At 43.7% G+C, this 27,099-nt stretch overlaps 1 protein-coding gene and 1 long non-coding RNA gene across 2 annotated transcripts; one reads left to right on the top strand and one right to left on the bottom strand.

Annotated features, from left to right (window-relative positions):
• Nucleotides 1-26,310, top strand: DKK3 (dickkopf WNT signaling pathway inhibitor 3). The gene is made up of 7 exons (XM_066320562.1): nucleotides 1-210; nucleotides 2,174-2,311; nucleotides 2,813-2,896; nucleotides 20,133-20,225; nucleotides 21,590-21,734; nucleotides 24,447-24,603; nucleotides 25,759-26,310. The coding sequence occupies exons 1-7, from the start codon at nucleotides 58-60 to the stop codon at nucleotides 26,000-26,002; spliced, it is 1,014 nt and encodes a 337-aa protein (XP_066176659.1). The 5' UTR covers nucleotides 1-57; the 3' UTR covers nucleotides 26,003-26,310.
• On the bottom strand, nucleotides 23,241-25,525 carry LOC136362219 (uncharacterized). Its single transcript, XR_010743754.1, has 3 exons — nucleotides 25,502-25,525; nucleotides 23,988-24,047; nucleotides 23,241-23,273 (listed from the first exon to the last, which is right to left on the bottom strand). It is a non-coding gene; the product is annotated as an uncharacterized lncRNA (long non-coding RNA).
• Nucleotides 26,311-27,099: the final 789 nt, after the last annotated feature.

Here is a 27,099-nt window from a genome sequence, read left to right as displayed (position 1 = left end):
ACAGCGGGGACCTCGGGGACAGCGGGGACAGCGGGGACAGCGGGGACAGGCGGCGGGATGCGGCGCTGGGCGCTGCTGGGCGCGCTGCTGGCCGCGCTGTGCGCTCCGCTGTGTGCGCGGCGGAGGACGGCCAGCCTGGGCGAGATGCTGCGGGAGGTGGAGGCGCTGATGGAGGACACGCAGCACAAGCTGCGCAACGCCGTGCAGGAGGTGAGGGGAGGCCTTTCTCCTCCTGTATCCATCCCCCCGGCCCCGCTCTCATCCCCCCGAGGAGCCGAGCGCCGAGCCCCCGGCGCGGAGCCCGCCCGCCCTCAGGGCTGGCCCCGGGAGCATCCCGGGCCGGGCACAGCGGCGGGCCGGACCGAGCCCACAGCGAGGAGAGGGCCCGTGCACAGCGGCGGGAGGACGGGAGGGACGGGTTACCGGCTTGTCTTCGTGCGGCAGCAGCGAAAAGCGCCGGGGTGTCCCACAGCAGGATTCGGGGCGTCCCACAGCAGGGTTCGGGGTGTCCCACAGCAGGATTCGGGGTGTCCCACACGAGGATTCGGAGTGTCCCACAGCAGGATTCGGGGTGTCCCACAGCAGGATTCGGGGTGTCCCACACCAGGATTCGGGATGTCCCACAGCAGGATTCGGGGTGTCCCACACCAGGATTCGGGATGTCCCACAGCAGGATTTGGGGTGTCCCACAGCAGGATTCGGGGTGTCCCAGACCAGGATTCGGGGTGTCCCACACCAGGATTCGGGGTGTCCCACAGCAGGATTCGGGGCATCCCAGACCAGGATTCGGGGCGTCCCACACCAGGATTCGGGGTGTCCCACACCAGGATTCGGGGTGTCCCACACGAGGATTCGAGGTGTCCCACAGCAGGATTCGGGGTGTCCCACACCAGGATTCGGGGTGTCCCACAGCAGGATTCGGGGTGTCCCACACCAGGATTCGGGGTGTCCCACACGAGGATTCGAGGTGTCCCACAGCAGGATTCGGGGTGTCCCACAGCAGGATTCGGGGCTGCAAGGCTCCTGAAAATGCCGGGAGAAGCCGCTCGCTTGGGATGTAATTGAGTGTCTTGGTCTCAAGTTGGTGGCTCAGGATCGCAGGAGCTGAGAGCAGCCCCAAAGCTGATGTCTCATATGGCTGTCAAAACACCTTGTCTCTGCACTCCCCTCTCTTGTGTGCTTTATATTTCCCTTCCTGTTAAAAAACCTTCCTTTCAAGTTCTCTTTTCCTCTCATTCGAAAGTACTTAGTCTACAAAAACCTTTGGCTGACAACCTGCTGGAGAAACAGACATTTATGTGTAATTAGTTAATTTCTGAACTTTTGCTGTCGTCTGGACAGCTGCTGAAATCTACCTCTGTTATCCACTTCACTGAGGCTGCAAACACACTGAGACAAACCATTCTTTACAATGCTGCCAAGAGGCTGAAGGATGTAATCAGGATTCCTGCCTGTTTTACCCTAAAGTCAGTTCTGGATTGAGGAATGGTCTGTGTGCAGCACAAAGTATGAATTACTTGAGCAGAGTCTTAGGAGGCAAATGGTTTGTGCTTAGAAAGCTTTGCAGCTGTTATTTAAAATAAACAGACACACAAAAAGGGAGGATTTGTCTTGGGAAAGATCCTGTTGTTCATCCTGGTTGAACTTGTGGCCTCCTAGCTCTGTTACAGTGGTTGCAAATAAAAGGATTTCTTCTTGTGTGTTTATGAGATTCACACCCTTCTTCTTCCTACAAAGACAGTAGGAACTGAAATACAAGAATTAAATTCTGGATATCTGCACGCTCATCCTATAGGGCTGCCTGTGTCGACTTTAAGAGGCTTTTGTTTCTCTCTCTTGCCAGAATATTTTCTCTTCTTTGTCAGAATGGAAAGCCTGCCTCAAGTTTTCAGGGCTTTTCTGTGAAGAGCAGAAAGCTGGGCTCTCGACTGACACCAGCCTGTGCAGACACCAAATTGCCCGCACGCTTTTTTCCCTCACAGGGTCTGGCTTTGGCTTCCCCAGCCCAGAGCTCAAGGGTTTAGCTCAGCCCTGTTTTTCTGGCCCATGAAAAGAGCTGGAGCAGGCAGTGTCTGTCCCTGGGGCCTGCACAAGAAGCATAGCTTGGTCTCTTTTATGACATTTTTGCTAATTTTCATTTGTTTGTTTTTTTTTTTTTTTTTTAATTTGGCAGATGGAAGCTGAAGAGGAAGGGGCAAAAAAGCTGTCAGAAGTCAACTTTGAAGACTTGCCTCCCAACTACCATAATGAGTCCAACACTGAAACCAGAGTGGGAAACAAAACTGTTCAGACTCATCAAGAAATTGATAAGGTATCAGAAAGCTTGTAAATGGTGAGCTCTCCACCCTTACACACCTTTTCTTCAAAAATGCCCCCCAGTTTTACGTGTTTATTCACAAAAAAATTTGTAAAATTTCCTGATAGCAATTACTTTTGGGGGTTGCCTGTGTCCTCTGTGCTTGACTAGTCACGGTGTTAAGGACACCTGCCATGAAAGGTTAGTGTGAAATAACAATTTATTTTGAAAAAAGGGCCTGCTAAAAACAGGACACAGCTACAGCTATTAGATGGGGAATGAAAACCCAGCCATCTCCTTGCTCAGTTGGCTTCTTTACAGAGTCATTTTAAATAGACAAGGAGTTGGGTCTGTCATCTACTTTCCCCCTCAGATTAGGGTTTATTAAGAATGACAGCAAAATGGGAAAAAAAAAGAGGGGGTGGGAGTGGGTTAATTATTGCAGAATGTAGGACTGAAGGTAAGAAAGGGCTACTAAAAACTATAGTTTGATGTTTGGTTCTTTTCCTGTATCAGGTTACAGATAACAAAACTGGATCAACAGTTTTTTCTGAGACAGTTATTACATCCGTAAGAGATGGAGAGAACAAAAGGAATCATGTAAGTGAGCACATTTCTTCCCTTTTGAAAATCAAACAAATACTTTGGGTTCCTTGTTCAGAAGGTTGTGACAGAGTTCACCTAACAAAATGTTGCGATGTTTTGAAACACACAAAACCATTGAGGTAAGCATCAAAAATGTTTGTGTTTTTTAAATAGTTTGACTTAGGAATATTATGACTTGGAAGCAGTTTCAGCGCTTGTGGTTAATTTATGTTTGAATATTCAATTTGTTTGTCAAATGTAAATATTAAATACCAAAGATGTTGCACAGCCCTTTCCAGTGAGTGTGGATAAATCCTTAGTATAACAGTGACCTTGTCTTCCATAGAAAAAAAAAATTACTTTATAGATTTTAACAGCTGAAAATAACCCGAAATCATTTATTTATGAGGAATCTTTGGAACAACATATGGCTCTGTTTGCTTTTCAGCCTAACACAGTGATGGACAACTGGTTATGAAATGTCACTTCGAGGAAAAGGGAGAGAGATGGGACAATAATTTCCCCTCCCCTCAAAATATGGTTATTTAAGGACTCTCAAAGGAGTTTAAAATATCAAAAATATTCTTTACCCGAGTCTTGCAAGCAGAGCTACATTTGCTAAACATCAGTAGTCACACGAGAAATTCAGCACATACCACTACTTTAAAAACTGGGTTTTCTTTGGTTCTAGTCTTACCAAAGTGGATTCTTTTCCATGCTCTCACTAGGACTGGGCTTGCCAGGTTTCCTCTGATAGCTGGCTTCATCTGACTAATAGTTTGTGGTATGATTTACTTCAACATGCCCTGGCTTTTTTTAGAATAGCTTACCTCCAGCTCTTTCACAGAAGCAGCTCTGTAACTATTTTATAAATACAATTATGGAAATTATTTTATAAATATAATTATGGAAAAATTATGTCAGTAGTTCCAATTTTTAATGGACCCAGAACCCGGAATTAGTGCCTCTTTTCTAAGTTTTCCCTCTTGCAGCTCATGTTTTTATACTGCTCTTTAAGTTTGGAAATGGCAAGTAGCAAAATATAGCACACACAAGCGACTTTACTTTTTTTTTTTCTTTTTTACTATTTGGCAAAGCTTGTAGCTTAACTGAAAACTAAAGGTATAAAATAAACTGTAACTATTCTAAACTGCAGCTGATTCTATACAAAGTGTTCACATCCTACACAGTGCTTTTTAATAATGAGATTATGTGTAATGAAGACAGTCCAAATGGGTTTTTTTCCAAGCAAACGTGATCATCATCCTTAAACCCAGTGTACAAAGGCAAACTTTATAACCTTCTTAGCAATGCAACACAGCACTTAGTGGTGTTTCATAATGTGTTTGGCTTGCCTGTGGTGTCTAATAACTCTTCACAGCTGTAAAAATTATTCCTAAATTAACTTTCTCCAGGGTTCATACAAAGTTCCTTATAAGCTTCATATATCAAGGTACAGCTGCATTTTCCATATGGGAAGTTTGCCTCACTGACCAAGCCAGTGCTGCATCCAGAACTCTCTCGCTGCTCCTGGTGCTCCAGCTGATGGATTTGAGGGCTGAATGGAGATTTTTTTTTTTTTGTCAGGTTTTGTGGTGGCAGCCTTCATGCAGCTCTGAAGCAAGAACAACCAGGGCTGGTCCCATCAGCTCCTTGTCCCTTAAACCCCACACCCATTGTTCACCAACACCCCCTGCAGCAGCTGCTGCTGCAACAGAGCTGCACTTGTCAGTGCTTATTTCCCCCTCACACTCATTCTGAGCTTTCAGCATGCCCATGGTACAAATGTGGGGTTTTATCTTCTTTTCCTGTCAGAGCCGGGATTAAATGTTCGAGAGATGGGTTTTCATGTTCAGACTCAGATGTTTGTTAATTCTCATCTATAGTGCAGTCTCACAAGTTGTGAGTCCTAGCCAACAAAGTGAAAAATGGCTCTGTCTCTAACACTTTCTGTGGCCTTTTAAGCACAAACTGCCCAATTAAGAAATGACACCTAAATTATTTTTACTTTTAACCCAATAACCAACCACCCCTGGCCCACAATGGGGACTTTTCTATCCAATTACAAAATACCACCCAGACCCATGAAGAAGAATGTGAAAAAGGACTGGCCTCTGACCTAAAACCTCCATCTTGCTTTCTATATATATTACTATATTCTAAACCCTTAAACTCTAAGTTTTCCATCCTGTGATATTACACACTTCTATTCACACTACACACCCATAATCCCAGTGCTGTCATTCAATTTTGGAAGTCTCCTCCACAGCCTCAGGTGAAATGCAGTGTTTTCTTGGGGGTCAGTGCCTGTCAGCACAGAAAGCCTGAAATTCTCAGTGCTCAGGGTTCCAACATACAAACACCTTATTTAGAGGTTGCCATCTTTAGAGGCAAAGGAAATTTAGAGGAAAAGCAGCCTACAGATGTACTTGGCCCTCGTTTAAGGAGAGCATGAAATTAATGTGACTGAGAGATGCCTAACAGGAGTACATCTGGGAAAACTTGCAAGCTTTAAATATCAAGGAGGAATATGAATCACTTTTGCTATTACAAGGGTGAAGAAATGTTGTGGGAGTAATGCAATTAAGAATTGGAAGATTTAGGTTACAGCAAGGAAAAAAGTGCGGCTGTGAAGTGGAAGAAGAAATTTGTCCAAATGAAAAGGCACTGTTGCTTAGATCTGCAAAGTTAAAATAAAAGTATTGGGAAATGTGTTGCAGGAAACTTCGCACTGGGCCCTTAGGTCATTTTTATGCACACAGATTTTCATACCTGAAGTTTTGTGTGACGCTGTGACGTGTCCCTGTCACTCTGCAGGCCACAGGCTTCACAGAACAGCTGTGGAAGAGTGATTCCACTGGTTTCATAGCCTCAGTTTATAGGCTTACCTTATAAAAGTTAAGGATTCCCACAGCTCCTGCACTTCAGGTGCAAATTTAAATGGTAAAAAGAAGAATTTTACTAGCACTTTCACAAACCACCTGCTCTGAAATTTAAACTCTGTGTAATTTATTACTGCAGTCATTTGTGATAACTGGAACCCCGCACCACCTCAGTTTTATTTTATTTATTTTCTGTGCTGAGATGTAAGCCTCTGAAATCACTGAAAGTTTTTCATGTGATGTTTTTGGGCTTTGAGAGATGATACAGGAGCCTCACAAGAAGGCAAAGATGTGTCTGCATTGCAGTAATAAATCCACTTCTTGGCTGGAATGAGAAATACAGCACTGAAGAAGTGGATTCATGGAAGACAGGTTGTGCCTGCATTTTAGATCACAGTGCTTGTCCTCCTGAGGCAGGTACCAGTACACACACAAATAGTGCACAGAAATAAACGTGTATGAGCATGTGCAGGTACATAAAATGCAGATATTATGGAAACACGAGGGAAAACCCTCCACACACAGACTTTTCCTTCCAGGCTAGTTTGTCCTGGCTCTGCATCCCAGCAGCATTCTCCTCAGACTGCTCTCTGTTACTGATGGTGATGCCTTGGGAAGGCTGACCTGGAACAGAGACTGGACAGAGCCAGAGAATAAAGTAGGGATTTATTGAAAGGCCTCCAGGATACACCTTGGGCAGGACAAGAGACTGACCAGGGCTACAGCCAAGGTGGACCCAAAATGGTCAGAAAATGGACAAATGGTCATGAGGTCTCACACGTTTATAAATTTTGGTCCATTTGCATATTGGGGTTTAACTGTCCAATTCCAGCTCCAGGCTGTGAGGTCCCATCCTTCTTGTTCCTCCCTCCAGCCCACCCTTGTTTGTGCTTCTGGGCCTGAAAGTTGTCCTTGGTCTCCAGCAGGGAAAGGATTTGTTTTGTCTCCCTGCTCTGTGAAGGGAGCTCAGCAGCACTGAATATGAGGCTCAGAACTGCACCCCTGGGCAGCAGAGAATGTGAAAAACATGAAAGCTAAAACTTAAGGCATCAATGGCTCCTGTGACAGTGCTTTTGTGGCTGTGGGTGTTTTGAATCCCCAGAAGGGGTGTGTTGGGCTCGTTGCCATTTCTGGCAATGCAGCCCAGTTCCTCAGAGGTGCTGCATTTCTGGGAGGCCCCGTGGACATTCCTGGACTCACATTCACTTTCTCAGATGTCACTGGGGGCTTGCAGTCACCCCTGGAGATGTCAGGCTTCAATCCAGCATTCTCGTGTCTTTATAGAGGCCAAATACAGGGAGAAGGGAGCTGAATGGGCATAAAATCTGTGGAAGGCTTGACATCCATTTGTTCCTGGATTTAAGGCTCAAATACTCTGTAATTTACTTCTCCAGGGAGCATTGGGTAGCTTGCAAATTAACAGAGTATTTACAGTTGCAAGTTCAAGCACAGAGCTCAGCAAAAATAACAGCATTTCTCATTATCCTGTGAAAATCAAAATCTTCTCTAGCTTGTCGACTAGACCTGTTTCAGTTGTGATACATTAGCCTAACCAAGGGAAAGCAAGGATGAAAAATAAAAGGAAGCAAAGTTGGTACTGTTAAGGTTTGCTACAAAAAGATTAATTTCATTTCTTATTTCCATTCAGAGCAGTATTTTACTCTTTCTTCTATTATAAGATATCTCTTCTAATTCAAAGCTAGTGTACCTGAGCTTCTTTTTCTTGTCTCTAGTCATATGAGAAATAATAAGAAAAGAACAATACCTCCTTTTAGCTAGGTTGTTTTTGTGGTGGTTTGTTGTTGTTTTTTTTTTTTTTCCCAAATTTTAATAGAAGTGTATCTGTTAGCTTCCAATTCTCATTTCTGAAACAGATTTTTAATGATGCTGGTGTCTAGGGAGGGTGAACCAGGGAACTGTAAGAACATAATGCATTTCTCATTTCACTTTGGCACTGTGGAGCAGGTTTTTTTCTTTTGCTTGCCCTGTTGAGGGCAGGGCTGTGCCTTCGCTCTGGTTACCCAGCACAGGTCAAAGTGTCTTTGTGGAGAGGAGAGCTGCCCTGTGTGGCTCTGTGCAGGGTGCCTGCTGCTCCTCCAGCAGGGAGGGAGTGCCTGTGTGCTGGGGACACACCTTGTGCAAACACAGCAGCTGCTCTCTGTGGGATTCCAGACACCAGGACATCCTTAGGAGGAGACCCTGGGATGCCCAGGCCTTCATTTCCATGTTGAAGGCTGCTGTTTGCAGCCCTGGGGCTCTGGCAGGGAGGTATCACTGTGAAACAGCCTTTACAAGCTGACCTGGGAGGTTCTGGTTTCTCTGTACAGATGTACAGACAGAACAGATGGATCCCTTTTATAACAGCCTCATTTCAATCTTTCCTCAGCCTTTCTCTTTACTCTAGCAGTAAAGTGCTAAAAAGAAAGAAAACAGTTCCATTTGCCCCTTCTCCAGAGAAAAACAGTGGTTTAAATGGTTAAGCTGCAGCTCTTCAAGCTCCCACTTCTCTGGTGGTATCCAGAACTGCCAAAGTAACCCCTTGGTTCGTGTTTGGGCACCATGTGTGATGGCACCAAACCTGTTCTCAGCCCCAGGCACTGGAGCTGCTCACTTTGAGGCTCAGAACTCCAGGGAGAGCAGCTCCTACCAGTGCTGTATAGGAAGGAGGCTTTGGAAACTGAGAAGAAGGAATCAGTGGAATGGAAATTGCAATTTTTCCATCAGCAGCACTGCAGGAGAGGAGTCAGTGGCAGAAATTTGAAAATGCAGGATCCTGGCGTTGACTTCTGCTGCCTTATGTCTCAGGGAGGACACTTGTTTTGGGCAGTCTTGTGCTTGGGTCCAATTCCTTTGTTGCTTTTTTCACAGAACTTTTATTTCCTCTCAACACTCAGCTGCCCTAAACTATTCACAGACACAGCCAGTGCATTCCTGGGTTGAAGTCTTGGTCTCTGTCCAGCCAAAAATCACGTAATATCTAAATCTGGTAGGTTTTGTATCTTTAATAATTTAATTGCCTGCTATTCTAGGTTTGCTAAGTTTTCTGTTAGCTGTCCAGTCTGTTCTGCTCCATTAATCACTGGACCAGTGCAGTTCTTCTCTGCACAACACCCACCCTTTAGGTAACCCTTGGTGGAGGAGCAGATGAGGCACATCGTGCTTGTTTTAGAGAGTCATGGTTCCTCAGACAGGCACGGTTAGACATCCATAACCAGTTCTTAATGTTTTACTGAGCCGCCCCCCCCTCCTTTTTTTTTTTTTATTTTGTTCATTTTTTAGTTTTGGTTTTGCAATGTAGAATATGAAGCTTTAGGGCAAGTGTGAATAGCTCATGGGGACAAGTAGCCTCTGTTTGTTGGAGTAGAAAATGATGTGGAGAAGGGTGCAAAGGGAAAGAGGCTTTAGCTAAAGATGAGAAGAATTGTTCAATTGGCATTCTGAGTTGCTTCTATTAATCTGGACTGTTTTCAGGCTGTGCATCTTGTTGTAGAGAGGGACTTAATCTTGTATGAAAGGTGTGATGGACTGTGTGCATGTCTCTGAGACTTCATAGATAACTCCATAAGCAGCAAATGCTCTTTAGTGATGCAAAAGCTATTAAGAGATTTAATTTAGGTCATGGATGACAGGACAGCCTTATTGTCAGTCACAGTGTATCTAAACCCAGTGGTTTTGACTGATGTTTGCTGGGCTACAGCCAAAAAAAATCTGAATGTTAGCCCCAGTGGATGGAAAGACCTGCCAGAAGGAGTTTGAAATACAAGTGTCAGGCCTGATCCTGTACAAAGGAACTTCTCTGAGGAGGAAGGTGGGAAATCCCTGAAATTACCTGCCACACTCCTCAGTGTGCACATCTTTCTTTGCTGAGCTGGTTTTCTCTCTGAGAAGGCCGTGTGCACACAGAGCAGCAGGAGGGGACAGCGTGCACAGACACCAGGTGCTGGTGTAACCCTGCAGGGCTGCAGTGGCCACACACTCAGCTGTCACCCTGAGCAGTGGGAGCAGCTGCTAGACCTGTTCAGGGGCAGGAGAAACAAGGTGCACTTTGCTGAGAGGTGAGGCAAGCCAGGCAGGTGTTGTGGCTGAAAACACAACTAGCCACGTCAGAGAACACAGATCAGTATCACTTCTTCTTTTCTCCTTTTTTTTTTTTTTTTTTTTTAATTTTTTTTTATTTCTCTTAAACGGTGGCTTAGATTTCCAGGCAAAAGTGTTACTCCTAATTAAAGTTATCAAATCCTGCTCTTGTTTGTGTCAGCGGGAGTATGAAGCAGTTCAGATAACTTTAGTAAATCTACTTGGTTAGTAATGAAAAAAAGGAGTGACTAGGATTCCTCTCATATTTCCTGTTAGTCTAGCTTAGTTTAAGTTGTTTTTTTCTTTTTCTGTTGAGTTAGAGAAACAAAACTATGTAGTACTAATAGATATTCCAAAGGTCTTCATTAGCAATTCTAGTCAATGCCTGTATTTTGAATTGTTAAGAAATTTGCCAGATCCTCGTGTGCTGTAATGTGGCATTTCTGTTCCAGCTAAACCCCAAAGGAAAAGAATATTTTTATCAAGTTGGCTGAAGAGCCACCTCACCGTTTTTATCTCGCTGGACTATTTCACTTTGAGTAGCTAAATGCTGAAGAGAGAAAGCTTTCCTTGTGACAAATTTCTCCTCACCAAAATGGAGCTATTGCTGTGATACAGTGACAGTGCCTAGAATTGGTTCAATGTTCTGGGCATTGATGCCTTGGAAAGGCTGACCTGGAACAGAGACTGGACAGAGATGAAAATAAAGTAGGGATTTATTAAAAGGCCCAAAATAGTCACAAAAGACCCAAAATAGTCACAAAATGGACAAATGGTCATGAGGTCTCACACTTTTATAAATTTTGGTCCATTTGCATATTGGGGTTTAATTGTCCAATTCCAGCTCCAGGTTGTGAGGTCCCATCCTTCTTGTTCCTCCCTCCAGCCCACCCTTGTTTGTGCTTTTGGGCCTGAAAGTTGTCCTTGGTCTCCAGCAGGAAAAGGATTTGTTTTGTCTCCCTGCTCTGTGAAGGGAGCTCACCAGCACTGAATATGAGGCTCAGAACTGCACCCCTGGGCAGCACAGAGTGTGAAAAACATGAAAGCCAAAACTTAAGGCATTAGCATGGTTAGTGAAAGCAGATTTGTAAACCAGAGAGTTCTCCTGAAGGGTACAAACTCTCTCTTCCAGCCAGTGCTTCCCCATTGTCCATGCACCACTTCTGAACCTCTCAGCATTCTTGTTGGTTGTGGGAATAAACCCCTGCCTTGCCTGAAGCTTCCCATGTGCAGGGAGGAATGGGGCTTCCTGCTTCTCCCTTGTTTGCACTCTGGTTGTCACAACCCGTGTGCCAACAAGCCGTGGGAAGGGAGCAGTGCAGGTCAGAGGAAGGAGGTTTGTCTTTTCCTTGGGTTTGGCTCAGTTTTCCCACTCAAAACACACTGAGTGTGAGGATCCAAGGCTGTGCAATTGTATTTTATAGATTATGCCCAAGTTGTAGTGGTATAAAAACAAATCACCAAGAATGATTTTACTTTCTGCCTCTCCTAGATCAACCTGTTTATCTCTAAGAGAAATGTTTTGGGGTTTTCTTATCTTCTCTTTAAGGGAACATCCATTCAGGAGAGCAAATCTTTTATGTGGGATGGTGGCAATTTCGTGATCTAGTGACATCTGTTAAGAGATCATAGTATGAATTTTCCTTATTGAAGGTTCATCAGCAGTGTTCCTTTCTTCCCCATGTGCAGCAAATTAATCATGAGAGGAAAAGCTTTAAGGCAAAGGAGATTTTTTTCCACTAGTTTTGATTACATGACTTAATTCATTGGCTCCAGCAGCTGTTTGTTTGAGGTTTTAGCTGAAACCATGTTATCTAATTAAGCAGCAAGCCTTAGCTGGAAGGGTAACAACAGTAGCTAAGGCTTTAGGAAATACAGGCTGCAGCACTGGATGTGTAGCAGGGATATTTTGTCTTTATATCTTTTATTTGCCTCTGTTATAATCTTGGAATGACTGAGACAGACACAGAGGATGCAGATATATGGGTTAAAGCTGGTTGCATCTGTGTTGTCATAGGTAAAGTGGCAGAATTTGGGAGGTTGGCCCAATAACACATCGTTCCATATATGATGAGCCTAAGTCTTATCTAACCTTTGCCTGTGCTTCAGGAGGGTTAGATTCCATAAAATCTGTAGAATATTACTGGTTTTATGCCAGTGAGTAGGAGGAGAGAGAAGGAAGGTGATCAGTGATTGCTCAACCTTCTGTGCATTTGTGCAGAGCCAGGAAGAGGTGTGAGATGCTACCAGTCCAGCTTCTGGTGGTTTGCACTATGATCAAGCTAAACCATGGAAATTGAAGGAAGGTGGTGAATTGAAGTTGTTTCTGTTTAGTTCTGTTTCATCAAAGGTTTGGCAAATGTAAGAAAGAAAGGAAAAAAATCTCTGTAGAATGATGGTTTGAAACACAATGCCTCGAGAAAGGCATTTCTGTGTCAGCTGAGTCAGTCTCAACTTTGTCCTTCCTCCCATGTGGTTCACAAGGAGCATTTTGGCTTCTTCTGTGGAGTGAGTGTCTGCCTGAGTCACTGACAGCACTGAGGGACGCCACACTGGGGACTGCATCAGCTGCCAGCTGGTGGTTCTTTGCCTCTGCAGCTTACACAGAGAGCTCTCCTCACCCATCCTACCTGTCCTGGTCCTCACCTTCCCAGCAAGCCCCCTTCTCCCTCCCAGGCAGTAATATATTGTAATACAGCGTGACTGGGCTAAAGGTGCACGGGGTGGGGTGGGAATTCTGGGTTTGTTTATTCATTATTCTGTCTGGAAATGACTCAGAGCCTGCTCGTGAATTTATATCACATGAGGAATCCCTCAAACCTCTTCCCTTAGAAAGTCCAGGGGGAGCAGCAGTATCTTAGGGCATGTAGAGAGTTTGACATCATGCTGTCAGGCAAAGGGGAATTTTAGTGGTTTTTTTTTCCTGGGTCCAAGATATCTTACAGCTGTCAGCAAGGGAAGGTTTTGGTCCCCTGGTAGGTGTTTATCTTGGACTTCATACATGGTGAAAATCTGCAATATATTCATAGTCTTACATCCCTTTTGGAAGGACAAAAAGAGTGTCCTGAAGACCCTTCTTCATTTCTTCCTCATTTGTGTTTGTTTAGGAAATGGGACCAATACTCGTGAATAGCCATCATCTCATGTTGTTGGTACCCTCTAGGCACATGATTTCAGATGGAAAATTAAATTAAGGGAAGAATAAAATAAAAAAGGCTCTTTAGTAATCCCAACAAATGCTCCAAAGAGGATGTCTTGACAAAGCTTCAAAAAGTCAAGACCTATGACCCAAATGCCTATTCCATCCTTAGGCAGACATGGATCTCATGTTCCCAAAATCCTCAAGTGCTGGGGATGATTTATTCCAATTCTGTTGCTGTAATTCAAACCCCTTCTTCTTCCATCTGCAGCTCATGGAAAACAAACTGTTCAATTTCTTCTATAGTGAAAGCAATCTTACACTGTCAGCTCTGCCATGGGCAAAATCCATTGCATGTGGATCCTTACCAATGTCCTTCTGTTCCAGTATTATTATCTTTGGCTGGCACCTTAAACTGAATTAATAAGTCTGTTGAAACCGTAGACTGCCAAAAAAAAGTATGTTGTATCAGAACAAAGCCCATAAAATCCAGAGCTTGAAATCAGTTCAGTGAGGGATGGGGCACAGGTCAACATCTTCCTCTCAGTGTGCTACTCTTAATTTAGTGATGAAAATTAGCCAGCAGCTATTAAGTGCAGAAGTCTTGTTTTCAAAGGCTTCTCTTTTCACCCAGCTGTTTCCCATCCTACTCTGCCTTGTTTTGCTTTTACGAATTTGCAGGACTGACATAGCTCAGTAGTGAATCACAGAAACTTTGTGGCTGCCCATGACAAGAGCAGCCTGCAATAAAACTCAGCTCCCGGGGAACATCAGGAACCTCAAAGCTGTGTCTCTGCGTGATCCTGCTGCTCACAAATCCTGGCATTTCAGAGCTTTGTGGCACAGCCCTGCAGTGGCTCCACAGCTGCTGCTGGAGCTCAGGACACTTGGAATAAACCCCAGGATCTCTCAGACCACAAGTGTTTGGACACATCTCCTGGTTGTCAGAGACCATCAACAGTCAGGTTGTTCTCCCATCAACAACCCAAAAGGTTGTTCTCCCATCAACAGATCCACAGGTAGATGCATTTCTCTGTTAAGACCATTAATTTCAAACCAATTAGGAAAATGTAGTATATAAACATGCATCAGTATTTTGACCTCATATATATGTGTGTGTGTATATATAGGCATAGGCACAGTCCTTTTCTCCTTTCCTACTTAGCTCATAGTTTCCAGACTAAGTTAATTACGTGTCAGATAGATAATACATGAGGGTTTTCTACTAAATTAGAGCAGTTCTTCTCATGTGCCCACTTTGACACTGTTGCAAAATAGATTGAAATGAGTACTTGGCACTGCGTTTCCTACCTGGGAGCATTTGCAGAAGTTGTAGTCCTGCCAGGATCAGGTTATTGTTACTGAGTAAAAAAAGGGTGAGGGAAGAAAATGAAGTGGCTGCTTCTTTAGAGTGACATAGAGATTATATTATTGCAAGGCATAGAGAGAGATTTTGACCAAGAGTGAAAAGAGCATGATCTGAGAGAGCACCTAGGCACTATTTTTTTTTTTCATTATTCTGAGGCATTTGCCAGGATTTTTTTTGTTTGTTTGTTTGTTTTGTTTCTTTGGGATTTTTTGGGTGTAGTTTCTTCTTTTATTGGAGTCTGTTCTTGAAGCCATGGATGATATGTTATTTATTTCCTCTTTTGACACTGAGCATTCACTGCACAAGGGTCTGATCAGTGACAGGATCACTGTTGGTGTGGTGGGAATGAGCAGGTGCTGTAGAAAGGGGTGCAGCTCTTACACTGGTGCTGAGCAGCTTATTGGGGGTCACAGCCTGCCTCAATAATTCCCTTTTTGGCAGCATGTTGAGGCTAACACAGCTGTGCTGCTTTGGGTACCTAAAGCCAAGCTCAGGTTCCTTCAGGCCACCTTCAGTTATGTCATGTAGACATAACTTCCCTCCATTTATATCGTGTCGTGTGGAGAACCAGAAGTGAAGTTTTTCCAAATAAAATGTTTCTGGGAAGCGGGGGAAAAGGAATCGGATGAGATTAGCTCCATGGAGAAGTTCAAGACAAAGCCGGGGGACTTGTGTTTTGTTGTTTATTAGTTTGGAGCTCAGCAGTCACATTCCTGTTGGACAACCACCCAAGGAGCTGGCTTTCCTCACAGCACTGGGATGTGACCCCCCAACACAGCTTGCAGCTCATGTCTGCTCTTTCTAGACATCTTTTTTCTTTTTTTTTAACAGAAGTTCCTAATTTTACAAGTGCTGTGTGCTTGGCAGGAGAGCAGTGAGAGGTTTGTGCTGCTGGAAAGTATTACAGAGGTTTTGAGGTATTTCAGGGCAAGTTAATTCATATCTCATTAAAGACAAATGCATTATGTGCCCTGTCTAGACAACTGAGAGATTAGGAACTGGAATGCTACTGCATTTCAAATTAAGGTAGTAGTTTCCACAAAACAATATTCCATTCTGTGTAATTCTGACTTTTTTTTTTTTTAAATACATGTAGGATATAAGACAGGTTTTATATTTCTTTTTTTTTTTTCCTTACCACTCAGCAGTTTTTGCCATCTGCTGCAGAAATGGAGAGCAGCCCTGCGTGAAACAACTTGCAGAAACTGAAACAAAACCTAGAAGGGGATTTAACTCTTAGAGGGACTCACTGCTATGGGATGCCAGTTCCAGTGTGAGCGTGGCACTGCAGCCATGGCTGGAAGTGGTATTGTCCCAGGGGTGCAGCTCTGTCCCTCTTTGGGAAGGGTCTGTAGCTGTGGTTTAGGGAGGTTGATGCTGAGTTTTGCCTGAGTTACAGGTTTTTGAAAAGGGAGTTGCTTCATATGAGGAGTTTTTAATAAACATGTAAAGGGGCTTTAGTTCAGAGAAGCTTTTGGAGCACAGTTGTACCGAAATACAGTGAGAGGTTCTTCCATGCATTTCCAAGGTTATCACTAAAACTCATTTGCTACTTGTCACACCAAAAACAGCTTTAGTGGCTTTGTTTCCCGTGTTTCTACTAGCAGAACTTCCTCACCTCTCCAAAATCACTGATTTTTGCCTCTCTATTTCATGGCTTGGGAAGCTGAAATGCACAGAGGGTTAGGAACGAACGCTTTGGAAGGGCTGTTTTGGCTTTCCAGCTGTGCAGGACACAATCCTGCCTCTCCCTTCAGCTCCTTCAGAAGTTTGTGGGCACAAACTTTACCTGGATCACAATAAGCCAGCAAACTGGGCCATGCAGATTACACATGGAAGAGGGAAGGGGTTCTCCTGCTTGAATCTCACTGTTCTCATGCCAGAGAACCACAGAAAAGTTGTATATTAAGTCGTGGCAGTGCCTTCCTCTGCTTTCTTGGGTTCTAAACTAAAGAGTAAAGATCTCAGGAGACAAAGTCCCACTCAAGACAGTCCCTGAGAAATACTGTCTGAAGATAGGAGTAGTGAAGAGAAAGATTTGTTTCAAGTTGTCTTTGAAGAACTTTCTGAGAATATGGAGGCAGGGTGAGTGTGAGTGGGGAGAGGGAATGGATAAATCAAATGCCAGTTGTGAATTTAAAATCAACAAGTCCATTTTGAAGCTTAGACATCATCACAAAATGTTTCAGTCTCCAATTAGGGTTTTAATTAAGGCTTAAAGGGGAAAAGATCAGAGCAAAATGAGTTATTTCAGGGCATACTGTATCACCAGCAAAACAGACTAGTAAAAGTGAGGTACAGAAACACTATATGTGTTATAAATACATATTAAATTATTAGCTTTTCACAGATATTAAGATGAGTACTATATGTGTGATGTTAGGATAACTTTGCTGTATGAGTATAATTTTTTATTTCTGCCATTAACAAAACTTAGAAATAATAGCTAATTCTAAGTTAAATAGAAATAATAGAATAATAGTTAATTCCTAAGTTAATGATAGTTAATTTCTAAGTTAAAACTTAGAAATAATAGAAATAGAAATAAATAGCTGATATACAGTTATGCTTATAACTGAACTATGTGCTTAGTTGAGATAACATCAGGTGAACATACAATGACATGTTAACTATCAGCACCTGCTCTGTGTAAAAAGTGCAGACCAAAGTCCAAACTGGAGGTAATAATAAAGGAGGACCAAAACCACAACCAAGAAACATGCATGCTCTAAAAAGGCAGACCCAAGGGAGAGAGCCATGCAAAATAGTCCCTGGAATATGTAAAATAGTTTGTAAAAAAATATGAATACACATAATAGCCTGTGAATATGCAACCGGCTGATATAATGAGAGAAGCAATTAAGGAGTATCTCTGAAGATGATCAAGATGATCAACCAACCAATCAAGCATCCAACCATTTAACCCTTTGCTTGAGCTCTGTCTCCTATTGCCTTTTTATTAAATCTTTTACACTTTACCAGAAAAGTAAAGCTCCTTTTTCGCAGTGGGGCGGGTGCACTGCAGCAGGGTGGGATTCAGCAGCCAGCACAGGCTGCAGAGCTGCCTGCAGCACCTGCCAGGCCCAGAGCATGCTGTGGGCTGCAGGCTGGCACCTCACACTGAAAGGAAACTCTTCTCCTTTGTGCCTTTGCACGTGTGTGCTAAGGCCTGAGGGGGAGTGCTGGTGTCAGAGCCTGTCCCAGCAGCTGTGACCTGCACAGTCCTGCCCCAGCTGTTCCAGTGTCTGGGAGCTGCCACGTCCAGCTGTCACCTGAACATCACCCACTGGTTTATTTGCAAATAAAATGGACACTGACCATTCTTTGGGGAAGCAATAATCTTTGACATAATCTACCAGAGACAAGAAACCTGAAGTTTCTTTCAGCAGCAGTTGTTTCAGCAGACTTAGGAACCTTTTCAGTGATTTTCAATTTTTTGTTGGGTGGGTTTTTGCAGGGATTTTTTTCCCCCCCTGTTGTTTTTGGAACAGATCCTAATGCCCAAATAGCTTCCAGGAGCTGCAGGAAATCCGCTGCAGAGCACAATATTATAATAAGAGTCCACAGGATGCTGAGGGTGTCCTTGCAGTACCTGGCATGGGATTCTCCATCGTGGCCTCTGCTGCTGATGGGTCCCAGGACACCCATTAATAAACAGGCAGTGCTGCTTTCACTCTGTGCTACTCTTTAGCACTCCCTAACAGCCTGTTCCTTTGCCTCAGCATTAACTGGTGTAACATCAAAATGGATTTCAGAGAGGTGTACATCATTATCAGTGTGGCGAATTCTGTGAGTTACCCGCTCAACTTGTGTGCTCTGCTGCACATCAGAAGCCAGCACTCCCTCTCCTCAGTTTCCCCAGTTGCTCCTGCAACGACAAAATACTCTGAGAAATAATTTAGTGTGCACAGTTCCAGGGAAAAAATGGATTGTTCAGAGTCTGTTGCAGCTGATGAAGGCGTTCAGATTTGCTCCTTGTCCAGCAACTGTTCTATCTAAAGGTAGCTGAATTAGAAAAGATCTGATTAAATAAGAAAAAATTATTATTATTATTATATTAATAGTAATTATAATAATAGTATAATAATGTAATAATATTATAATATATTATATATTATATAATGATAATATAATAATACAATAGTATAATAATAATATAATAATAATAGTAATAATATTCGGCTACACATCTGCCTGCAAGCTCTTCTGAGTTCTGCATTAACTGTGGGTATCTGGGTGAAGTGAATTGGTGTGGAGTGTTGCACACAATTTCACAGAGCATATAGGAAACGAAACCTGCGCCGTGCCAGGAAAGAAAACCACAAAGGGATTTTTTTTCTCCCTGACTGGAAATCCTCATAAAACTGAATGTCTGAACTGGTAGGACACAATTGAGTAAGAGGAAAAAGTTTTTTGGTGTGGGACTCATTAATTCAGGAGAAAGCAGCAACTGGAGAACTGCAGCTTGGGTGTTAGGTGGTTTTAGAGCTAGAGACAGAGTTATTCCATGAGCTTAAAAACAGTCATGGGAAGATTTCTCCTTTGTGGAGAAGGACATTTGGAAAACCTGACTACAGCAAGACCTGGCTGTTTGCCTGAAAGGGGTTGGAACAGGAATGAAACAGTGTGGTCTGTTCTGGTATGGTTTATACAGGGGATTCATAAAAGCAGCTGACAAAGCTACAAACAAAGTTGGCCCAGAAGAGCATGAGCTGCTGAAGAGAGGTGGCTGGAGCCACAAAACCTCCAACATACTGCATAACAACATTTGGATAATTGGATTTTGATCCGTCTGATTATGTAGCAACAGAAAAAAAAATCAAAAGAAAAAAAAAAGAAAAATAGAAGCAGAACACACGGAGTACTGGGATAATGAAGCTGAAAAACATTGTGAAAATTTATAGCAGCCTAGGCCTGGTGATACTAATTCCTTCAAACAGCTAAAATACTTCTTCTGAATTATAAACACATAACCTGAATGTCGAGTTGTGGGCATGAAAAGAGTCAGGCCCCAGCCTGTGCTTAGCTTCTGTTCTGTGTTTGTGTTCTGGGCAATCAAAGTGCTTGGAAACATCCCGGGTGGCCAGGATGGGTCCCTCAAACACGGCAGATTCCTGCAGAGCAGCCTTGCCTCACACGGGGCAAGAACCACTCCCCGAAAGGCTGAATCTGGACAGGATTTGAAGAAAATGTGAAGCTCAGTAGGAACTTTGAATAGAGGTTGCACAGATGATGTGCTCCAGCAAGTGAGATTAGTGTCTGCCAAAGAGCAGTCAAGTGCTTACTTCAGAGAATTCAGGGACCTTTGTGTAATCCCTTTCCCTTTCCCTTCCTTCCCTTTTCCCTTTCCCCTGACAATGGTACAAATCAGTGCTGGAGTGACTCAGAACAGTGCTATGATTTACTCTTCTGTTGACTACATTGTTTCCAGCCTGGAGGAGAAAAAAAAAACATAAATGACATTTTAGAGAAGAGGGCTAATCACACAATTTTTGAGAGGTAACCATTAGATGGGACAACACCCCCTCCCTGTGAACCAGCCATGAGGTGCATCACTCTCAGTGTTCTCCTCAGGAAGTGGAGACACTCAGCAGTTTGAGGCCAGGGGATTTTAGATGGGCCAGGGAGAGGGCACTGCTCTGCTACAGAACTGTGGTTCTACAAAGAACCCCAGCAAACTTTTGCTCTTGGCTCCCAAATAAGAAATATACTCAATGAAGAGCTTCTGGTGTTTCAAGGAGAGGCAGGAATTTTGGCAAATGACCCTTGTATCCTTCCCTCCAGGAGTGTATCATTGACGAAGACTGTGAAGCAGGGAAATATTGCCAGTTCTCCACCTTGGAATACAAATGCCAGCTCTGCAAGCCCCAGCACACGGTAAGTCCTGACTGGGATGGGATTTCATGCGATCTTTAGAAACTCAGCAATGTCAGAATTGACAGAAGAGAAGCTGCAAAGCTTTCTGCATGGGGGTAAAAAGATTTTCATGTTAACATAGAGTAATTAAAAACCAAGGTTGGGATGGCCCAGCACCTACCCCTCTCCACACCTTCTCTTCGCAGCTCTCAGCAGAACACTTGCAGGATAAAGAAAGTAAGAACAGGATCCTAGCTACTCTTGTGTTGTAAAGTGAGCTCAGGCTGAAGGAGATGGGGTCAATTCTCTGAATTAGAACCTCGATGGTTACAGAGCATTTTTCTCCTTAATTAGCAGCTCTTAGCAGTGCCAGTGTAGTCCTACTCCTTGCCCTGTGTTAAGCACTGCCTGTGGGATCCACTGGAAAAGAAATACAGATCTTGTGTGGCTGCCCAGACAGGGCTTTCCACAGGCAGGGAAAAGCTGCTGAAAGGCTGACCCGCCAGACTCTTTAGGATTATTAATCAAACTACCTCAAAAAGGAAACGAAGTGACACACATGGCTTTCATTAGGTTGATTTCTTAGGCGTGTGTAGTTGAAACACTGGGGCAATTGACATACAAAGCAACCTTCAGCTAGAGATTTGCATTTCTGATTTGAAAAGAGGTTTTTTTTCAGAGAGATTTTTTTCAAAGATTCTTGGTTACCAATGAGGTCTGGTTCTTATTACAACTAAAAAATGGATTTTAGTAAGACTTTTTGGGGGTTCTTTTTTTGCTTTGCTCTTTGAAAACAATTCTTCTGAACAAATTGTGAATTCCTGATCACATTTGACAATGGAAAAAAAAATCAGTAACATTCTCCATCGATGATGTTTCATTTATTAATTTTTGTTTCTCATGATTGCAGCAGAGAGGGCCCCAGGGAGAGCTTAGAGCAGCATTTCAGTACCTAAAGAAAGTGTCTTTAGTGCATAAAGTACCTAAAGGGGCTGCAAGAGAGCTGCAGAGGGTCATTTTGCAAGTGCGTGTAGTGACAGGATAATGGGGAATGGCTTTATATTGAAAGAGAGTGGGGTTAGATTAGATATTGGGGAGGAATTGTTCCCTGGGAGAGTGGGCAGGCAGTGTGCCCAGAGAAGCTGTGGCTGCCCCTGGATCCCTGGAAGTGTGCAAGGCAGGGTTGGATGGAGGGCTGCTACTCTGCTGTGGAGGTTCCTGTCTGGCAACAGTTCCACGTGTGCTTCAGTTGAGAACTCAGGCAGTTCTACATAAGCAGTGGGAGTATGATATATATTCAAAGTGCACGTTGCCTGCAGGCCCAGCTGTGGGTGTAGCTGTGTGTGCTGCAGTGCAGCTCCCTGACCAGCCTTTGCCCTTGGCAGCCCTGCTCTCGGGACGTGGAGTGCTGTGGGGAGCAGCTCTGCGTGTGGGGCCAGTGCAGGAGATCCACCTCCCGAGGGGAGAACGGCACCATCTGTGAGAACCAGCACGACTGCAGCCCTGGCACCTGCTGTGCCTTCCACAAAGGTACACGGGGCTCCACCTGTCCACTGCAGAGGGCAGGAGCCTTGGCATGGGGCTCTTCTTAGCCCAGGGGGGTGGGAACCCTGGTCACTGGGAATTTCAGCTTTCTGTGCTGACAGGCACCGACCCCCAAGAAAACACTGCATTTCACCTGAGGCCGTGGAGAAGGCTTCCAAAATTGAATGACAGCACTGGGATTGTGGGTGTGCAATTTGAATAGAAGTGTGCGATATCACAGGGTGGAAAACTTAGAGTTTAAGATTTTAGTGTATAGTAATGTATATGGGGCAATATGGAGGATTTGGGGCATTGGCTAGGTTCTTCTTCTTTCACCTTCTTCTTCATGGGTTTGGGCAGGTTCTTCTTTCACCTTCTTCTTCATGGGTTTGGGCAGGTTCTTCTTCTTTCACCTTCTTCTTCATGGGTTTGGGCAGGTTCTTCTTCTTTCACCACCTTCTTCATGGGTTTGGGCGGTGTATTGTAATTGGGGGAAAATATCCACATTGTGGGCCACAGGTGGTTGGTTATTGGGTTAAAAGTAAAAATAATTGAGGTGTCATCTCATAATTGGACAATTCGTGCTTAAAAGACCTTGGAAAGAGTCAGAGACAGAGCCATTTTGTTGCCTTGTCAGCTGGAACTCAGTTTGTGAGGCTGTACTACAGATAAGAATTAATAAACATCTGAGTTAGGACACGAAAACTTCGTCTCTTGAACATTTAATCCTGGCTCTGACAGAAGAAAAGAAGATAAAAACCCCACACAGGGGAAGTGGTTAAATCTTTGCAGAACCAGCAGGTTGCTCTTCCTCAGCCTGTGGAGTGCACTGGGTTAAAACTCCATTAGAAAACTTGGACAGAATTAGGAGTGAGGATCAGCCTGGTGGGCTGCACACTGGGGCAAGCAAAGCCTGTTCCACACTAGAGATGAGACCAGCAGCAGAAGCACAAATATGATCATTTCTAAAGGGGAGTCTTAGGCATTTAAGAACAGCTGAGTTCTATGTCAAGTTTACAGACAATAGAGCAAAAATTAGAGAATTAAAAATGTGCAGAAGAAATTAATGATCAGGCTGAAAGTGGCTTCTTTTTCCTCTCAGCAAGCAGCCCATCAGAACCAGACTGCAGACACATTTCACACTCCAGGTCTCACTGGAGTGAGCCTTCCAGGGCCTCACACCATGCCGTGGTGACCAGGCAGCCAAGAGGCACAGAGGAATGATGTCCCAGATTATGTTGTCAGTCCACATGGGAATGTGAAACTTGATTTACAGAAGGGAGCACAGAGGAGAAGGTCCCGGGCCTGAAATCAATCCTCAGTCCTGTCTGGTTGGGATCCAGTTTCTTCTACTGTTCTATGCCCACCAGTTCCTCACTGTATTTATCACAGTTCCCCTTATTTCAGTAGTGACAGGGCACAATTCCAGCCAGCTCCCAGGGCATTCCAGGAGAACAAAGGAGAAAGCTCCTGCACCATTTAAAAGTGAAAAGGATCTGCTCAGCTTCCCGGTGTTGTTGAGCATTACATAGTGGACCTTCAGTGCTAAGTAAGTTTGGTTAGGAAGGAACAAGATACATAGTTACAGGGAAAAAATTTATATCTCTCTATATAAAACAGTAGGTAAGAACATTGATGAATATCAATAGATACTCTTATTAGAACATAAAGTAGTGCTATTGGTTAATAGCAATGAATTGTTATTCTCTATGGCTGTCTGCTTTTGCAGGGCTTTAGGGTTTTGCCTAAAGGTTTTGCCTTTAGGGTTAGGCCTAACCTCAAGGCCTTTCTCCATCACCAGAGTATTGCAAATGGTTGTCCTAATAAAGATGTGTCTTTTTATATAAAATTGTAGTAGACTGTGGAGGATTTGCTGCTCAGTATATATAATGTTTTGAAATTGAGAACTGATAGGTCATGTACATTCAAGCACATGTGTCTGTGCAGACACACATAGATGTGGATTTTGACCAAATCTGGTTTAAAAACTTTGATTTGGGATTCTTCTCGTATTTTATCCTGCCATATGAGGTGACTGAAGACAAGAGGAGGAAGGGAGGTTCAATAGGAACATCTGGGAGAGCTGAATTCCAGACTGAGACTGGGAGTTACTGACGTGAGGAAACTCAAAGGACACAGCCTTCTTAAATAATTTCTTACACAGCTGAAATTCAGCCCTGTGTAGAAACGAGGGTGCCAAGCCCCAGATGCCATCAGACAGCTTTGCCCACAGCAGAATTGATAAAATGAATTAAATACCTGAGTTGTAGCTCTTGAAACCTCATTAGTTTCTGAACAATTGCTCTGTATTTGCAGCCTCTGCAGAGAAATAGGAAAAATAACAGAGTTTAAGATAAGAGAGGCATATCTCCATTCAGATTTTGAAGAACTAATGCTACTCATTGCCAAGGATTGCCTATGATGTTAGATTTCTTGGGGTTAGAGGAGTTTGAAATCTCCTAGGGATGGAATTGTTCTGTACTGCCTTGACAGCAGTCTTTGAGGCAGGCTGATCGTGCTCATTAAGGATGAACTTCAAATGTCTTACTCCCACCTAGTGGAAAAAACGTGGTTATGGCTCCCTATCACGTAAGGGGATGTAAAAACAGACCGAGCCTGAATTTTTATATCTTGCATGCAGAATTAAACACGGGCTCACCCCAGTTCAGCAGACAGCTAAGGGCTTCTCCTAAAAAACGCCTTTCCTCTGGCCTGCAGAGCTTCTGTTTCCTGTGTGCACACCCTTGCCTGAGGAAGGTGAGCCCTGCCATGATCCCTCCAACGCACTTCTGAACCTGATCACCTGGGACCTGGAGCCCGATGGAGCGCTGGAGCACTGCCCCTGTGCCAGCGGCTTGAGCTGCCAGCCTCAGAGGTGAGCACCCAAGCTGGGCAAACAGGCTGCTGCTATTGTTTGAGGGGTCTGTTTCTGTGGTAAATAGCTACAGAACTCGCAGGTTCTGCCTCCCCAGAAATAGGTTTTGACAGCTTTTCTCATCAGTAGCATTGAAACCTTCTGCTTCGTCCCACACAGGTGTGCCTGAGTCTGGCAGCACATCGATCCAGTGTGAGTTAAGTGTGTGAGTTAATGAGGCTGGTACTGCTTTTTAATCAGTCTGTGCTACCAGGTGCTGAAATGCATCATTCCAATGCCATTCTCTGCACACAGTCCCTGTCCACCAGCTTTCCATTGGGCTGGGCTTCCGTCAGGTTTTTGCTTGCTTTAGAATTTAAGATATGTTAAAGGAATTTTCATACAAACTCTTCACAGGTCATGCTTTTCATATTTCTTTAAAAGGAGTTATTTGCATCAGCAGCAGTATCACTGACAGAAAGTGAGATCATTCCAGTTTTGCTCAAAAAAATCTATGTTTTCTATGAAATAAATTCTCCAAGTTTGCTCTTACACTACCAGCATCATATTAACTTCCAGCAAGACATCATAGCTGGGATAGAGATGCAGATTAATATTTCTCTCTTCTGTGTCCAACTCCTTCTACATTTTTTCATGCTTGAAAAGGAATTGGATAACATTTTGCTTCATAAATGTCATCTAAGGAAGCAAGCAGAGCTGATCCCATCCTTTCAGCACCAAAATTTTTGTTAATGCACCGTTAACCTCAGGGGAGGTCTGTCAGCAAATGTCAGGTCTGTTCAGAACAACATTTCAGATGAGGATAGAGAAACACGGAAATTAATTAGGGTGTGAATGTAGCTGAACTGCCCAGAGTTTTCTATCTGAATTTGAAGATTCAAATAACGTTTTTTATTACCTGTTTTTTGGAGGGCCACTGCTCTCTTGTTTACCAGGATCAAACATTTCGTGCTGTTAGGACCTCTATATGTGGAAATCACATTTGTAACTCTCCAGCTGTCAAAGCTGTGAGAATCAGGTGCTTGTGAAGTTAGCTAGGGTAGACCCACTGTGCATTTAACATGTTTTCACGTGGGGAGGGAATGGAGAATTTAATAGACAGAAGAAAAACGCAAAAAGATGTACTGTATGACCAGATGTGCCTTTTCCCAACAGCCACAGCACTACATCTGTGTGTCAGCTGTCTGCCAATGAAACCCAGCACACTGAAAAAGAAGACCCCTTAATCATGGATGAGATGCCCTTTCTCAGCCTGATCCCCCAAGACCTCCTCTCTGATTATGAGGAAAGCAGTGTCATTCAAGAAGTGCGTAGAGAATTAGAAAGCCTAGAGGACCAAGCAGGTTTGAAGCCTGAGCCTGACTCAGCTCAGGAGCTGGTTTTGGGAGATGAAATCTAAAGCCCAAGCACTAGTTTAGTTAATTGTTTCTAGAATTTTTTGTTGTTTAGTGTCTTGCTTGTATGAACCCTGAACACACACTGCTGGATAGAAGTGCAATAAACAAGGTGTTCAAGAAGCATCCTTCTCTGTGCACCAAACCTGCATGTCCCAGCTACTGTGGAATTCTTTCAGTCCCTGGACCAAACCTTCTGCCAAATGGGAACCATAGGAGTGCTCTTCTGGATTTGTACTTTGCCCTTGTATGTTGGAAATAAAATTCTTAGTACTTGTACTCATTAAAAAATACACACAAGCATAAGTAGTGACCTTTGAGTACAGATGTTCAGAATTGGTTTATTTCTCTAGGGCAAGAACCATCTACTCTGACACTGTTGCAATCATAGATTTTAAGGAATTTTTAAATGATTTTAAACTTTTTTCTCCAGACTTGGTTTGTGCTTCTAATACGCTTATAGGCATGAATCTGTGCATGTTGCAAGACGTGATTATTTTTACCATCCTAAAAGGTCATTGATTTCGAGAGTCAATAGCAGGCTAAGAGTAAAATCTGACCCCCAAACTCCACAGCTCCCAGCTGCCTCACCAGTTTGCTGCCATGGCTCCTCCACGATTCATGGTTGTCTGGCCTGGAGATTTCACCATCTGTTGTTGCACGTGGTAAAACAAGATGTGAGGTTCCAGCCAAGTAACTTGTCATGGTGCTTCCTCCCAAATAATGCCTATTGCTCATGTCTAGTTTGGAATGGCAGAGCACCAGTAACACGAGCAGCTGTAAGACTGTGCTGCCAATCTGCACACCTTTCACCACTCCTGGTGTATGAAGGCTTTTCCATAAATTCCTTGGGTACCAGAATGAATAATTAATAGCCATTGTCATAAACAGGGAGGGTGTTCCATTGTAACTGTCTGAGTTTTGGCTTAAGGATTCTACAACCCATTCTCACACCAACACACACACACAGACACTGTCTCTCAGAGTTCACTGAATCTACCCTCCCTTTCTATCCCTAATAAAATTACTGTGCTTTAGAGACAGCCCCATCTATACAAGGAGAAGGAAGTAAGTGCCACTGCAATTTTCCTGCTTAAAAACA

This window comes from Sylvia atricapilla, chromosome 6 (genome assembly GCF_009819655.1).
Source record: "Sylvia atricapilla isolate bSylAtr1 chromosome 6, bSylAtr1.pri, whole genome shotgun sequence".
NCBI classification, from domain to species: domain Eukaryota; kingdom Metazoa; phylum Chordata; class Aves; order Passeriformes; family Sylviidae; genus Sylvia; species Sylvia atricapilla.
Note: the sequence above shows the minus strand (reverse complement) of the source record. Positions and strands in the feature narration are given on the sequence as shown.

Coding starts and splice junctions, on each gene's coding strand:
- DKK3 (XM_066320562.1), top strand. CDS start 58: ATGCGGCGCTGGGCGCTGCTGGGCGCGCTGCTGGCCGCGCTGTGCGCT. Junction 2,897..20,132: donor GAGAGAACAAAAGGAATCAT/GTAAGTGAGCAC, acceptor CCTTCCCTCCAG/GAGTGTATCATTGACGAAGA. Junction 20,226..21,589: donor TCTGCAAGCCCCAGCACACG/GTAAGTCCTGAC, acceptor TGCCCTTGGCAG/CCCTGCTCTCGGGACGTGGA.